This window comes from Diceros bicornis, chromosome 32 (genome assembly GCF_020826845.1).
Source record: "Diceros bicornis minor isolate mBicDic1 chromosome 32, mDicBic1.mat.cur, whole genome shotgun sequence".
Taxonomy (NCBI): domain Eukaryota; kingdom Metazoa; phylum Chordata; class Mammalia; order Perissodactyla; family Rhinocerotidae; genus Diceros; species Diceros bicornis.
The window spans coordinates 20,227,053-20,244,176 of NC_080771.1; the positions used below are offsets into that span (position 1 = coordinate 20,227,053).

Sequence of the window (17,124 nt, forward strand, 5' to 3'; positions counted from 1 at the left end):
CCAGGGTAAGGAATTTTGGGGTTTAGGGCTCCTTAGTTGCTGTTTTTTTTTCCTCCTAACATTTTATTATGAAAATTTTCAAACATACGAGAAGTTGAAAAAATTATACAGTGAACACCATATACCTACCACCAAGATTCTATAATTGTTAACGTTTGTTCTTTTTGCTTTATCACATATCTCTTCATCTGTCCATCTGTCAATCTATTTTACTTTTTGATGCATCTCCAAGTAAGTTGCAGATATGAGTACCTTTCACCCCTACATACTTCAGCGTGCACATCACTAACTAGAGTTCAATATTTGGGGTTTTTTTTAAGAACACATAACATACAATGAAATATACAACTCTTTTATGTACCATCCAGTTGGTTTTGACAAATGTATTCACTCACCTAACCCAAACTCCTGTCGATACGAAACATTTCCATCACCCCAGAAAACTCCCTCCCCTTAGTTTTTAAAGGGTGCTATTCTTAGAACCTATAAATTAATTAATTCTCTGCTATTAGTATTCTGAGGTTAAACAGAGGTTTAGAGGTCAATTTATTAGGAAGATTAAAATAAATCCTTTTTGGTTAAGAGACATGATTAGTGTAGAACCAGAACTCAAATAGACTAAAACCATAGCCCCAGATCCAAGGGCAAGGATGATTTGCCTCCTGAAATATTAATTTTTTTCAGCTTGTGAAGTATAACCTTTGATCTCCAATTATGTCAAAGAATCATTTCAGTTAGATCACTGGCTGCAGATTTTCTCTGCAGGGTTTGAAGATCTGGAGCCTCAGAGGTGACTTTAAAGAAATCATGAAATGGATGCACTCAGGAAGATAGATTCTGTGGTGGTTTGTAAAACGGACAGGGGGCATGGAGAGCAGATAGGATCCTGCAAGATGGACTCTGATCCTATTCCATTTGTATCTATGCCTGACACTCTCATGCTCACTTATTCCCTTATTCCCTAAGCACCCCTCCTAGATGGGCTTCCTCATTCTGGATTTACCATGCACTCTGGCTCTGCAATCTGCACTATCACCTCTTTGCTCTTCTTTTCTAGCATTTTGGATCTTCTCCTCAAGCTATAGGACTAATTTCAAAACAGAGTCATGTATAATTTATATCTTTCATTTCTTCATTCCTACTGTAGCATTTGTTTCAACGGGAGGGAATAGGGGACTTTTGCACTTTGGATTTCTTTCAGACTGGAAGACCAGGCCTGAAGCCAAATCATCAAATCTGCAGCAGAGCATATCTGAAATATCCCGTAGCACAGATGATCTCTCACATGTCACATTAGAAGATGTTTGGGATGTTAGCAGCCAATTAGAGAAGCACCGGGAAAACTGGAAGAGATATCTGGGGCCAGATGCATCCACCCAGAAGAAAATACTCACACCAGAGGAAAGTTTTGAGCAAAATAAATTTGGTGAAAACTCTAGATTGAACACAAACCTGGTTACACAACTGAACATTCCTTCAAGGCCTAGTGAATGTGATACACTTGAAAGCAGTTTGGGACATAATTCAGACTTACTTAATCAGAGTAATATCCTTGTAAAAAAGAAACCTTATAAATGTAATAAATGTAGAAAAGCCTTTATTCATAGATCATCACTTACTAAACATGAGAAAACTCATAAAGGAGAGGGAGCCTTCCCCAATGGTACAGATCAGGGAATTTATCCTGGAAAGAAACACCATGAATGTACTGACTGTGGGAAAACCTTCCTCTGGAAAACACAACTTACTGAGCATCAGAGAATTCACACTGGGGAAAAGCCCTTTGAATGTAATGTGTGTGGGAAGGCCTTCCGGCATAGCTCATCCCTTGGTCAGCATGAGAATGCTCATACTGGAGAGAAACCCTACCAATGTAGTCTCTGTGGGAAAGCCTTCCAGCGCAGCTCCTCCCTTGTTCAACACCAGAGAATTCACACTGGAGAAAAACCCTATCGATGTAATTTATGTGGGCGGTCTTTTAGGCATGGCACATCCCTCACTCAACATGAGGTCACGCATAGTGGAGAGAAACCCTTCCAGTGTAAGGAATGTGGGAAAGCCTTTAGTCGATGTTCTTCCCTTGTGCAGCATGAGAGGACTCATACAGGAGAGAAACCTTTTGAATGTAGCATATGTGGGAGGGCTTTTGGTCAGAGCCCATCCCTTTATAAACATATGAGGATTCATAAGAGAGGAAAACCTTACCAAAGCAATAACTACAGCATAGATTTCAAGCACAGTTCATCTCTTACTCAAGATGAAAGCACTCTTACTGAAGTGAAATCCTATCGTTGTAATGACTGTGGGGAAAACTTCAGTCACATTGCAGAGTTTACTGACCATCAGAGGATCCATACTGGAGAGAATCCTTATGATTGTGAGCAGGACTTGAGTCGACAACCTATTTCTCATCTTGGAGAGAAACCCTATCAGTGTAATGTATGTGGAAAAGCTTTCAAAAGGAGTACAAGTTTCATAGAGCATCACAGAATTCATACTGGAGAAAAACCCTATGAATGTAATGAATGTGGAGAAGCATTCAGTCGACGCTCATCACTTACTCAACATGAGAGAACCCACACTGGCGAGAAACCCTATGAATGTATTGACTGTGGGAAAGCCTTCAGTCAAAGTTCTTCCCTCATTCAGCATGAGAGAACTCATACTGGAGAAAAACCCTATGAATGTAATGAATGTGGGCGAGCCTTCCGAAAGAAAACCAATCTGCATGATCATCAGAGAATTCATACTGGAGAAAAACCCTATGCTTGTAAGGAATGTGGGAAAAACTTCAGTCGAAGCTCAGCTCTTACTAAACACCAGAGAATTCATACACGAAATAAACTCTAGATACCCTGAAATTAAGGAATGTGCAGGAAGCTTTAGCTAAAATATTGTTCAGTATCAGAGGATTCTTACGTGAGAGAAAGCTTGAGAATGTAATCAGTTATGTGTGTGTTTGTATGTTGTGTATGGAGAAAACTGCTAGGAGACAGTTTTTTAAATAAATCCACATTCTCAGATATGATTATAGATTTTTGTAAAAACAACTACAAGCATCATATATAACCAGTTGGAAATGATATGCTTATATATTGGACTTTATAAAGCTTTTGAATATATGTATGCAGGAGATCACCAACTTTGAACAGTTTGACTTGTAACTCTTGTTTACAGACTTTTCTAATAATTAAAAATCCTGCAGTAGTGACCAAAACTCACTTTTAAAATTGCTTGACAACTGCATTCAACTGTAGTTCTTACATTAAATTCACCATGGAAACCAATTCCACCTCCAGGAATTCACCATTCAAAGAATTAGATCAGCTGGTCCAACCACTTCATTGTACAGATGAAGAAACTGAAAGCCAAAGATGTGAAGTGGTTTGCACAGTGCGATGTAGCTTACAATGGCAAAGCTGGGTGGAGAATGCAGGTCTCTTGGATCTTTGGCCCCATGGCCTTGCCACTAAAAAGGTATTTTGGAATTCAGAGGGCTTTAAAATAAAATAAATCAGATGCACAAACGTTTAATGAGCATTTATGAGTTGGGTACTTTGGGAATTCATAAAAGCATAAGAGGCAGCATAACGTGCAAATTTGTCACAGACTTACCTAAAGCAGCTTGGTGGAAGCTTACAAACCAAAATGTTAACAGAAACTGTAAATAGTTGAACTACTGGTGACTTTTTTCCTTTTCCCAAGTATCATAATTATACTTTGTTAACGTACGTCGGTTTCACAGAACTATTAAATCCTCTTATTGTGCTTTTTACGACACTCCCATGAAAGAGCACCGCCCCAAGCTTCCTACATTGGATCAATGGGAAAACAGCACAAAACTAAGAGGAGAATTTTTCCCCAAATTAATTTTATTGTAGAGAAGTATAAATCCAATTACCCATTGCCATAAAATTTGTCTTTAAATTGGTTTAAAGAATCATCATGTAATGGCTCACTTTGTGTGCCAAGAAAATATTTCACCATAAAACAACTTTTTTAGCTCTATGCTGCTTTTCCATCAGTAAAGCATGAGCTAAACTTCAGTAGCCCACTCCAATATTTAATGTCCCCTAATGCCTCCCATGGACTATCCTAAAGGAGTTTCCAGAACCTTTGTTGGCTCATTGGCACCGACAGTGCAGATAAATTTGGAAGCAACTGTGGATGTTGACCCCTTTCACACAAGAGCCTCTCCCCTCTTCAGATAAGCAAATTTTCCCACCCTAATGATGGATCATGGGAAGGAGTGATATGGGTGGTGTTGAAGGTAAACCTTGCCTGATGGCTTCTTTGCATGCCAGGTAGCCGGATCCATCATCCTTGTCTCATTCTGGACAACATGAGGCAGCTCCCAAACATTCTTCATAATTCTTTGCAGGAAAAATGTACGTGGGGGCTGAAATGTGGGATGTCTAGCTCAATGAGTCTATCACGTGGAACAAACATGGGATGCTCCACAGCAGATCTGCCCTTCCAAGACGTTATCTATTCAAAAATGCCTTGTTTGTGATGTTCTGTGCTTAGAGCATACAGAATGTCAAGGCCATGCTTGTGTTGTCTGATACTTAGTTTGACAATGGGTAATTCTACTCCATCCCTCCCCTACTGATTGGCTAGGGTACCTATCAGGAACTCATTTTGCTGCTGATTGTTTGGGGATCCCCATAGTGGACTTTTTGCAAGAATGGCATGAATTGTAACCAATTGAGTGCTACCCTACTGTTACAAAAGTTTGTAAAGACTTAGTTCCAGAAGACCCAGAGGAGACCACTGGTTTGTGTGTGGAGCCTGGCCTAGATCAAACCAACCTCTGAATCTCACTGCATCTTCATTGACAGGGAGGGAGCCAGGGATGTGTGTGTGATAGAGCAGAGGATTCTGTAGTCCCAGCAACCATGCACCATGCACTTATGAACACCCAGCTTTGTAGGCCATGTGAAATGCATCCTTGTAACATCATTGTATTATTTCAATAAATAGCCTTCTTAGTTGATGGGAGTCAGTTTGTCTTGTTTCAATTTTCAGAACTTGGCTAAGACTAAAGAGTGGTGCATCAAGGAGGAGGGATTAACTGCTAAACTAATCACAGGTGAGTTAATAGGTACCATTTATTGAATGCTTACTAGAAAGAAATTGTGCTAAGTATTTTATAGCCATCATTTCATTAATCCTTACAACTCCCCATTCTAGGTCTTGTGGTAGCTCTTGTCTTTGCCCAGCTGTTTTCTCCCTCTTCCTCTTGTAACAGTCCGTGCTGTACTGACCACAGGAACACAAATCAGGACATCCCTAGGGCTTGGTGATAGTTAGAGGGGCAAGTATGTGACCTAGTTGAGTCAATCAGAGTCCTTTGCCAGAACTTTTTCAAAATAGAGTTGGCAGGGACACTTTAATTTTGGCTTGCTAGGCTGGAAAGGTAAAGGCCTTGAGCTGCCTGGAGCCTGATTCCTTATCAGAGAGGGGAGGTCTTTTGTAGTAGGAGAGGATGCAGCTGACATGATGGTGTTCTTATTTCTAATCCCTGAGGTCCTTGGTCCTGGCTTAATTTCTGAAGCCTTTCCTGGGATTCACTGGCCTCCCCGCTATCAGTCCAATGATTCCCCCTTTTTGATTAAGCTAATGTGTCAGAGTTCTGTTGCTCGCATTAAAGAAACCTAGTACAATGTATTATATTCTTGTTTTATAATAGGGGGAAAAACCCAGAGAGGTAAAGTAGTTCACCTGAGGTAGTACTGCCCATGTCAGATTCTGGCTTTGAACCCAGGACTGTCTGGCTGCAAAGACGTAGCGCTTAACCTCTGACTCTGTCTCCAGAGCCATGTTATGTTCAAGGAGCTTCATATGACACAGCATCGTTTGGGAGTGAGTGTATGAAGGAATATGCTGCTGGCTTAGGTTGTAGATCATGCAGAAACAAAATGATGAAGGGCTTTGGAATGTTTTTCCTGACTATTTCAGTAAATTAAATCCCCTAAATTCACCCACGACCTTCACACTTAATATATCAGTTATTTACATTTGCCCATACTGTAGATAAAATCTTGTATCATACTTAAAAAAAGTTTCTCATAAATATTTTCCATGCTGCTACACAGTCTCAAGATCTCCTTAACAAGTTCCCTACTGTTGCAACATACTTGGATTGTTTTTGGTATTGGCTTTTATAATGATGACATTGAATGCTTTTATCTTTTTTAAGCACCTCTCCTTTTTTTCCTATAGAATCTTTTCTTAAAATATCCAGAATGAGATAAAATGTCCAAAATGGGATCACTGGGTCAGCATGTATAGGTTAGTATAACCAGATGATGTGAGACTCATACAAGAATAAACTGGATACAACATCACAGGAGTAATAGTCTCAAAATTGCGGAAGGGAGCCAGGAGAAAATCAGTCTCCCACTCCTGGTGCCAAGGTGTGTCTGGGTAAGGGGCCCAGGGCAGGCATTATTTCCGCAAAGCATCTAGCACAGCTCTATGCCAGCATGGGAAGATAAGAAAACACTTCTGTAGTTGTTAGACATACGGATGATGGTGAGGCCCAATTCTTTATAGCTGCTGAGCTAGTTAATTTTTACTCATCTGTTAAAATGCAAATCTCACTTCAGGAAAGGTTTACTGACTGCCCTACTTCAAATCAGTCTCCTCCTTTTCATAGATTTTCATAGATTACTGTTAATGTCCTTCATATTACCACAATTTGTGATTATTTGCTTGTCTCCCCACCCCGACCCCACACTCAATTGTGAGTTCCAGAAGGGCAGGGTCCATGTCTCTTTTGCTAACTTTTTTTGTTCCCCTGCTTATCACAATGCTAGGCACATAGTAGGTACTTAATATTGTCTTGTTAGGTGAGCGATGGAGTGGAGATTTGTTGATAGATGAAATGGTTATAAATGAAAAGGTTCTCAATCTTGAACTCAGAATACTGCAAAAGAAGGCAGTAAGTTACTATTTCATGCCCATTAGGCTGGCAAAAATTTAGAAGTCTGGCAGGGGGAAAATGAGAACTCGTATCCACTGCAGGTGAGAGAGTAAATTAGTATAATCATTTTGGGGAGTCATTTGGCAGTATCCAGTAAAATTGAAGGTAAGCACACCTCACGACCCAGCAGTTCCGCTTCTAGATATATACCCTAGACTAGAAATTCTCCCATGTGAGCACAAAGACATGTACAAGGATGCCCATTGCAGCAGTGTTTGACAGTAAAAATAGGGACATAACCAAATGTCTGTCAGTAAGTGAATGGGCTAATAAATCGTGGCATATTCTTATAAGTTAATACAATGCAGTACTTAAATGAAGGAACCAAAGCATCTGGCAAAAACAAAAAAAAAACCCTAGCTCTGCCTGTTACACTACTGCACCCATGTGGCTAAATGTGGCTGGAGAAAAACGGAGCCATGGTGACTAGTCCCACTTTAAATTCCTGACTGCTAACCTCAAGCATTTGTTTCCCTGCTCCAGTCATTATCCCAGTCTCCTAAGATCCTATTTTATAGCTTCTCTCTTCTCAACTTCCAGCACTTTACCCCATCCTCACTCAACTGGTGACCTTGTTTCCTAGTTAACTGAGAAAAATAAAAGCCATCAAAACATAACTACTCACCCTACGTGCATCTTGTCCGTGCGTTCTTCCTTTCCTTGCTGTTACTGTGGTTGACACTTGGTTCTCTTACCTAAGACCAACTTCTCTTCTGATGTATTAGATCCCATCCTCAAACTAGGACATCGTTCTTACAACTGTTTTCCTGCATCTTTTTTTTCCCTTGGCTACTGAATCTTTCCCATCAGCATAATAATGTGTAGTTTTTCTCGTCTTGAATATATATATTTATAAATATATGTCAATATATACATACTGCATTCCCCTCCACCTGCCACTCCATTTCTTCACTTAATAGACACTCAGTTGAGGTGTCTAATACTCATTGCCTCCAATTCTCTCTTGCACCTCCTGCAATCAGGTCTTTGTTTCTGCTCTTGTCGAAGGTCACTGATGGACTCCACGTAGCTAAATCCAGTGGTCTTTTTTCAGTCCTTTTACTGGATCTTTCAGCGTTATTTGGTACAGTTGGTCACTTCCTCACCCTTGGCACATTTTCTCACTTGGTTTCCAGGTTATCACACTTACTTAGATGTCCTTGTACTTTATTGACAGCTACTTCTCCCAGGTTCTTTTTCTTTCTTTGCTCTAGACATGGAAATTCTTCTAGGCCTCCGTCTTTGGACCTCTTTTCTTTTTCTTCAGTCACCTTCATTGGAGCTTGCATCCTGTCTCATGGCTTTTCTACTTGTTGACAACTTCAGATTTTCTATCTCCAGCCCAGGATTCCATACTCGTAAAACTTAACTGCCCACGTGACACCTCCACTTGGATGTCTAACAGATATCCCCAATTTAATATGTCCAAAGATGACCTAACCCATGATCTCCCCCTCCCAGCCCTATCATAACCATGTTGCTCCCTCAGTCTTCCCATCTGGGAAAAGGCGACCTCATCCTTCCAGTTGCTCAAGTCCCAAACTAGGAAACCATTCTTGATTCCTTTCTTTCATACCCCACATCCAAGCTTCAATAAGTCCTGTCTGCTAATTTACAGGATATATGAGGATGACCATTTCTTGTTGCCTCTACCACCCTCACCCAAGTCACCACCATCATCTCTGGCTCAGATATTGGCAGGACCCTTCTAATTGGTTTCTCTGCTTCCATTCTTGCCTCTCTGTGTTCACAGTTCAGCACTAGAGTGATACTGTAAAAATCTAGGATCGTGTCACTCATGTGCTCAAAACCCTCCATAGCTTTTCATTTCACTGAATGGAAGCTAAAGTAAAATTCCTACATAGTTTTGCCACCACCTGCCACCCCACATTACCTGACTCACCTTATCTTCCTTCTTGATCGCTCTGCTCCAGTCCCGCTGGCCTCCCTGCAGTAACTTAAAAACACATGGCAAGTTTCCACTTCAGAGCCTTTACATTTGCCTTTCCCTTTCCTGGAATCCTCTTCCCCTAGATAACACGTGGTTTGGCTTCTCACCTCCTTCAGTTCTTTACTCAAGATTTTCTTACCAGAGAGCCCTTTCTTGACTACCCTATCAAAATAGCAGTTCCTTTCCATGGCGCACCCCATCTCGCTTCCCAGCTTCATTTTTTCCATAATACCTACCACCACCTGACATTCTAAATATTTTACTTATTTTATGTCTTTCTCTAGAAGGTAAGTACCGTGAGAGTAAGGACTTTTTCTTTGGGGGGGCGGTGGGAGGATAAACTTTCTTGAAGCATAACATAGAGAAAAGTGCACAAATAGCAAGTGAACAGCTTGATGATAGAGGGCAGCAACTTTTGTTTCCTTTGTTCAGTGCTGTGTCCTCAGCACAGGAGATACTCAAATATTTATTGAATGGTTGAACTGGATGTACATGCATTAACAAGGCTGACATATTGAAAACAATTGAAAATAAAGTTGAGGAGGGATACATACACTGTGATATGTTATAACTTTTTAAAAATCCATAATACCTATTTTTTATCAACACATGAAGTAAAGTAGGAAAGTATTAAAATATCAGCTTCAGAGTGGTGGTTTCCTCTGGAGCTTGAGGGGAGAGGGATAGGAAGGAATAAAAGAAAGCTTAGACTGTCATTTCTTTTTGTTCAGGCAAATATGGTAAAATATTAACATTTGTTAAAAGGATTGATGCATAGATATTTGTTGTATGTGCCTCTCTGGATGTTTAAACTCTTTTACAGTTAGTCGGCCTCCTTGCTCTTATCTGGTCCCTCCTCCCACAAAGCCACCTGCTTGGTTCTGCTCAGGGCATGAGCCTGTCTGACCTGTACATCCAGCATGCCTGATGGATTTAGGAGAAGGAAAAATGGGCATTCATGTTCCTAAGGGTGAGAAGCTGACCCAAGCCCATGAACGAAGAAAGGGGTCTTGACACTGTCAAGATCAAGCAAAGTATTTCAACTCCCTAGAAATGCCCTTTTAGGGACCAATTAAAATGAAGGGAGAGCAGGGGAGCAGAGGGCTTCCTGTAGATAAGAAACATAGTGATTATTTACAGGAGTTGGTGGAAGGAGAGAACTAATTTTTGTTAATAAATTTCAGTGAAAACCCTGTAATTTTGGAAAAACACTTTTTTTGACAAACATTTTAGCAGATAAAGGAACCAAGAAATTTGGACCTGAAATATAGATGGTATTTTATTGTGCCATGAACAGATAAGTATTAGTCATAATAATGGGGTTTTTGTTTTACTATGTGCATTAAGAAACTAGCAATTAGCAATTGTTCTTGAATTTTAATGCTCATTTTCAAAAGTTAAGAGTTGTCATAGGATTTTGGCAGGGACTTTTCTGTTGGCTTGGAGTTGCTGATAAAACCTCAAAGGTGAAAGCAAAATGTCATGTTCCCCTGCATTCTAGAGGGTGCCACAAGATCTGGGCACACTGTCCCACAGGACTCACTAGGAGGTGTGAGATTCGTACAACCTCTGGCTCTTGGGCTCCCATTGACATGTTATCATGTAACAAGGTTCAGATCCAGAGGAGAAGAGTGTTATGGTCCTAGACTGAGGCCTCTGCCCCTCCCCACAGAGTCACCAAGAGAATGACTGGAGGTATTGGGGGCATCTGAAATCATTGGAGCTTGGTGTCTCCATTCCAGCGAAACCACAGGCCCACTTCAGGGCTGTCACCCTGAGTTCTTGCGATAGCTTACATGCATGCCTGAAGAGAGTGTGTGCAGTGGGGTGGAGAGGAATCAATCAGACAGGTGCCCCTAACTGTCTGGAGATTTCTGGAAGGAGGAGGGTGCTGCTGGAGTAGCCTGGAGCAGCAGAGCATGAAGCCCTCTGAGGGTCCGCGTTTGTGTTGTGCCTAGGAAGAAAACGATAGGACCGCTCCATCTGTTTTCTTTGTTGCCAGAGGTCGCAAGACAGGATTTCAGTGGATCCTGGATAGGGTGACCATATAGGGACCCTTGAGAATGAAGGGGGAGCTAACCAGACAGGAAGCTGGGGCTGTGCTCAAAAACGGAGACAAATGTTTACCCTGTGCCTGGAAGACAGAGTGGCAGGAGCCATAGGGCTGTGTCCTAGTGGCTGCTGGGTCAAATTAGGGGATGACCCACCCAGAGAAGGGTTAGAGGCAAGGACTGCATGGAGCCAAAGGGGAAATTAGGCCGCCCCGCTATGAATAAACACATGGGACTGGGGTGAAGCTGAACGCAGACCCCAGACAGGCAGGCATTTCCCTTTGAGGAGGACGCCCTGTCGGGGCAGACTACTGGCCCCAGGCTGAACAGGACTAACCCAATGGACGGGTACCTTCCTTCTCCTTCGCCCTGGCCCGACTCACACTCGGAGGCCAGGCATGTAGGCACCTAAGAATGAAGTGTGAGTTTGGAGTTTAAACTGGGCTAGACTAAGTTTTAATAACGGTAATTAAGCACAAAATTGCTTTTCCTCAGGTTAAGGGATCCTAAAGGAGGATTTGACAGCATGGGGAGGTGGGGGTGAGGCCTCTTAATGGTGACATCACACTGGTTAGAAAGGTTTATACCACCAAATTTAGAATTAGTAACAGGATGATCTGGGTGTGCCACTTAAAGAGGTGTCAGAGGAAGCCCACTTGCGTCACCCGACATTTTACGAGCTCTGGGTGGGAAGCTCAGTCTGCCAGATGCGAACCGCACGCGCGAGCACGGAGCGGCCTCCGGTGCTCTGGGCCTCTGGCGCCGCTGGAGACTACATTCCCCGAAAGCCTTGGCGGTGGCGCACTTCCGTCTCCGGCTATGACGTCTTACGTCGCCGATGGGGGCGCCTATGGAAAGGAACTAGGCTGTGGAAACTGAGTTTCCAGTTCTGGTTTGCGTAGCCATGTGCACGGCGGTGCCTGTTCACTTCCCTCTGAGCCTGGCCTCTTGCGCGATCTCTGCCCAGCGTCGTGCCCCCGGGGCCAGGCTACCCTCTACCGGTGGCCGATCCCCGTGCCCCGTGGCCAGAACACCCCAGGCTGGCCCCTCTCTGATTTTCCTGCGCTTTGCACAGCGGCTGAACACTGCCATCTCATGTCACGTTACCTGGGCAAAATGGGGATAAGTTGAACCGTATGAAATTGTCTAGTTGGGTGGAGAAACTCCAGGTAACCATACCTCCTCTTTCTGAAAAAGTGTGCCTTTTCCTGAGGAAGTGTAAGTTTCTATTCCGCTGAAAGAGATCATAAAAACAGAGACACCATTTCTTTTCTCTCCTCCTTTCTGCTGCTTTCCTCAGGTCAGGAAAGGTCCTGTGCAGGCAGGCTGGAGGGAGAATACCCAAGCCGTGATGAAGGGTTACAGTCCCAGTAATGATGGTCTAGGTAATTAGGACCAACTCTTTCATGTGTTCCGTAGAAAATAAACTGGATGAAATGTTTAAAAAATAAAAGCATTCCAAAGAACTAAGGAGAGTGAAGAATTAGGGATCAAACTCCAGGAGAAGCAAGAGACTGAATTCACAATCCCAGCACTCAAAGCTGCTTTTGCCTGAAGGCATTTGCTGATGGAAAGAGACACCAGTGAAACCCACCAGTGAGGTTGGGGAACTTGTAGTATAAGGGGTAGAAGTGTAACAGTGCTGAAAGCTGGCAGTCTGAATAATCACTCCACGTTTGAACTGGGACCCCAGATAAAGACACCTTCAAGAAAATGTTGAACTGGAGATCAACAAGCCCTGACATCACCATGTCTCCCAAATTCAGGTTGTCTTGAGGATGCAGGGAACCTCAGCCTTCAGACTTACAACATTGACCGGACTAGTGGTGTGCCCAGGTGCCTGACAGAAGCAAATGAAAATAATCCTTAGAGAAAGGTAGTATCATCTCAGACATCAAAGTGTTCACCCTCACCTTTTTTTAGTAACTTCCAGCACACTTTCAAAGATAACCAGATATACAAAGAAATGAGATGTGAGAGAGAACATGCAGAAATAACAGACAACAAATACAGACACAAACACTTCAGATATTGGAATTATCAGAGAAAGAGTATAATAGCAAGTACTAGTATTTTTAAAGGGATAAAAGACAAGCTTGAAAATATCTACAAAAACAAAAAAAGCATTAAAAATTGACATAGCATATTTGAAAAAAGAACCAATAGAACATTAAAAAAACATAGTTAATTTTTAAAAAAACAACTATGTGTTTAAGAGCAAATTAAACATAAAAGAAGAGAGAATTGATGAACTGAAATATAGGTGAAAAGAAATTATCTAGAAACTAGTGGGCAGACAATGAGATGGAAAGTATAGATGACAAAGTGAAACACATTAAACCACTGGGTAAGGAAGCCCAACATAAATTTAATCAGATTCCCAGAAGGAAAATAAAGAAAAAGCTATAAGAAATATTTAAAGAGTTTTAAAGTTAATGGCCACGAGTTTTCCAGAACTGGTGAAAGACATACCAAGCTACGGATTCAAGAAGCCTAGTGAAATTCAAAGAGGATAAATAAAAATAAGTCCACAACTAGATATATCATGGCGAAACAATAGAATATAAAAGGTAAATAAAATCTTAAAAGCAGTTAGAGAAAAGTTAACTTCAAAGAAGTAATGGCTGACTTGCCAATAGCGGCAGTGGAAGCCATATGAATGAGGAATGAAATCTTCATTGTACTTAAAATATCTGCCAACTTAGAATTCTGTATAGAGCAAAATCTTTCAGGAATGGGCACACAGTAAGTCCTTTTTCATCATGAGCAGAACCTAACTAAGAAGATTCTAAAGGCTGTGTTTCATACAAAAGGAAAATGATCCCAGATGGATGATCAGAGACACAAGAAAGAATGAAGCCCAAAGAAAGTGGTAAAATGTGGATAAATTAAATGATTAACTGTATAAAATGTTATATATGTCTTTAAACATACAGAATTAAAATCCAAGATAGTGATACTTCCATTTCTAACTATAACAGAGTAGTTCGTAGTACACTAAGACTTTTACTAGAAATAGCTAGAAAAGCTAGATAAAATATATATATATTCGAAGGCATTGGAGAGCTGCCAAGGCAGCCAGGAATTGATCCAAGATACCAGAGAGAAGGGAAGCTCAGTGAGGGAAGCCCAACATTCTGGTGCTTCCTCTCCCAGAGGGACAGCTGACCATACCTCGGGACATCACTGTAAAACAGTGAGAAAACGAGGACTAGAAAGGATTAAAAGCAGCTAAAGAAAAAAGACATTTTACCTTCAAAAAGTAAACACTGAAAGAATGGTAAAAACAAAATAAAACAAAACCTGACAGGTATCTAACAAGCCAATAGATAGAACAGAATAAAAAAAATATTTTATTAATTTTAAAGGTGAGAAAGCACATGTGAGGGGCCCCCTCAACACCCACAAATGCAGGCAGATTTGAGAGAGCTGCCCTGGAGTCCTCCCATCCAGCTGAGGGGTCACAGTGGGCAGTTTGCTATTTGAGGGGTCAGTGGAGAGGTGAAGTTGCATCTGCACCCTGGCTTAAACCAGAGGGTAAAGGGCTGGATGCCAGCTCTGGGCACAGAGAAATCCCAGGATCCCACAGCCACGGACACCCTGCCTCCCCATCCCTAACCTGACCCAGAAGTACTTCTGCAGCTTCCGGAAAGGGGTGGCTTTGACCTACCACACCCCAGCCCAAAAATAATCCCTGTACCCACAAGGGTTTGAGTGGGGAGCAAAGGGGCAGGAGCCCAGCAAGGAAGCAGGACCAAAGGCTGGGAGAAAAGGGGCGCTCATTTGCCTCCTCTTAGTGTATGACACTCCCTAGAGGTTGCTAGGTCAGTGGCATTTCCTGGCCCAGGGATCTGACTGTGGGGTGAGGCTGGGGAATGAGGGAGACTCCGCTGACTCAGAGACCCAGCAGCCCAACAGAACAACAGTGGTGAGCCTGCCAAGAAGGTTGTGGCCCTGGGGCCTTTCCATGGGACAGGAAGGACCTCCATATTGGGGAGTTTAATGGACTGCCTCCAGGCCCTGCAAGGGCCCCCCTCCCCCTTCAGGCCCTGCAGGGTTGCTCACTCCCTCCTCCACCCACAAGGTCCCTACCCTCTGCCACTGAGGTCCTCACAGGGAGAGAACCTGTAGGGAACCAGACATCCCATGGGGCTGGCAAGGAGTTAGTGACCTCTATATCCTCCATGCTGATGAATTAACAGCTGGAGATCTAGAAGCTGTTGAAGTAGAGGGGAGAGATGGGGAATAAAAAGCTGGAATTGGAGAAAAAGGAACAGAGGGGAGGGAGCCAAGAGGAGAGTGGAAAGGGGTGAGGAGAGGAGGATAAGAGACAGAGGGAGGGGCAGGAGCCAGAAAAAAATGCCCCAGGAGACCTTTCCTGGGAGCTCAAGGGTGCTCAGTTAAGGGGGATCCTGCACAAACTACAGGAACCCTTTTCTCCATGCCCACCCACTCCCACTTCCAGCCAGCCCAAATCAGCTGTTAAGAAAGACATTTTTGGTCCTTTCCCACTTTCAGATTATTTTCTAATTTCACCACACAAACACTTTGAGGGGAGATTAAGGGACCCCACCCCCAACATTGCCCAACCCATCTGGATGCCTCTAGTTCATACTACCTGTTACCTCAAGGAGAGATGTTGGGTGGGAAAACTGTCCCCACACCAGGCATTGTCTAGGCTCCTCTTGCTGTTATTTCTCAAATGCTAGTCGATGTTGTTATGACTTGGGGAATATAAATTCGTTTTTTAAATATCACTGAATTCATAGGAGGTTTGGTCTTTGTATAGTATAGTGGTTTCCAGATTTGAACATCCATCAGAATCTCTTGAAGTGCTGGTTAAAACACAGATTTCTGGGCCCCAGCCTGCTGTTTTCAGATTGATCAGGTCTGATGTGGAGCATTTGCAGTTCTAAAAAGTTCCCAGAGGCTGCTGACACTGCTGGTCCAGGGACTACACTTTGAGAACCACTTACCTAGGTTATCAAAAATACAGCTATGTGCACGGGATGCCCTGTTTTGTTTTTCAATCAACGCTCTCCTCCAGTTTATTCAAACTCTTAGCCAATTTTTCCAGCTATTTCCTTTCCTCAAACATATCCAGACATTTCATGGAGGATATAGACCAATATAGTAACAAGGATGGTAAGAATGAAAATGATATTCAGACTCATCAAGTTGTATACATTAAGTATGCACAGCTTTTTGTATGTCAATCATACCTTAATAAAGTGGTTTATAAAAAAGAATGAGGGGGCCCCGTGACTTAGCGGTTAAGTGCGCGCGCTCCGCTACTGGCAGCCCGGGTTCGGATCCCGGGCGCGCACCGACGCACCGCTTCTCTGGCCATGCTGAGGCCGCATCCCACATACAGCAACTAGAAGGATGTGCAGCTATGACACACAACTATCTACTGGGGCTTTGGGGGAAAAAAAAGGAGGAGGATTGGCAATAGATGTTAGCTCAGAGCCAGCCCTCCTCAGCAAAAAGAGGATTAGCATGGATGTTAGCTCAGGGCTGATCTTCCTCACAAAAAAAAAAAAAAAAAGGAATGAAAATTATAAAACCTTGTGCTCTTCATTTTTCTACAAAATTTCTGGAAATACCTTGTTTGACTATGTAAGCTGTAAAGAAATACGTGAGTGTTGGTGGGGAGGGGCGGTGCTCAGCTGGTCCTGAGTGTCCAGTCCTGGCGACAGCACAGCGTGGGCACCCTCACAGTGGGTTGTAGGTTGGCCCTCCCTGGAGGGCTGCTTTGCCCCTCGTCTCGCCCAAGTGAGAAAGAGGTGAATCTCTGACAACGGCCCAGCAGGCCCAAGTCCGGGGTCTTCCTAAGAAATCCGGTGCAGCAGGGCACCGAGAGGTACCAGAGGGAGGGAGAGGGGAGGCGGCCTGGCAGGCAAGAGCAGCGACTGGACTTTTCAGGACCCTGGGAGGGGACTGAGTGCCCTGCCCAGCTGCAGCCTGGGAGGCGATGGCTCCTCGTGGGCCGCAGGCTTGGAGCAGAGGAGATGGTTTGCAGGTGATGGTTAAATGGCGTTCTCTGAAAGTCAGATTGAATCGCCAGATTCTGTTTATCAGGAGTAGACATTTTAATTCACGTCTAAAAAGCTACTCTTTTTCTGAATTTCTCA

General features: G+C 43.0%; 1 protein-coding gene across 7 annotated transcripts in view; it reads left to right on the forward strand.

Moving 5' to 3' along the window:
- ZFP90 (ZFP90 zinc finger protein) overlaps positions 1-17,124 on the forward strand; it is a 43,331-nt gene that overhangs the window by 16,421 nt on the left and 9,786 nt on the right. For 3 of the 7 annotated variants that reach the window (XM_058528116.1, XM_058528118.1, XM_058528117.1), the window contains one exon: positions 1,202-5,001. The exons of 1 other annotated variant lie outside the window; for it this stretch is intronic. In XM_058528116.1, the coding sequence (XP_058384099.1) occupies positions 1,202-2,850 (1,649 nt within the window). In that variant the 3' untranslated portion in view covers positions 2,851-5,001. Of the gene's footprint in view, positions 1-765; positions 1,142-1,201; positions 5,002-5,028; positions 6,737-17,124 lie in introns of those variants that run through there. 3 more of the 7 variants (XR_009216428.1, XM_058528121.1, XM_058528122.1) reach the window with 3 other exon arrangements.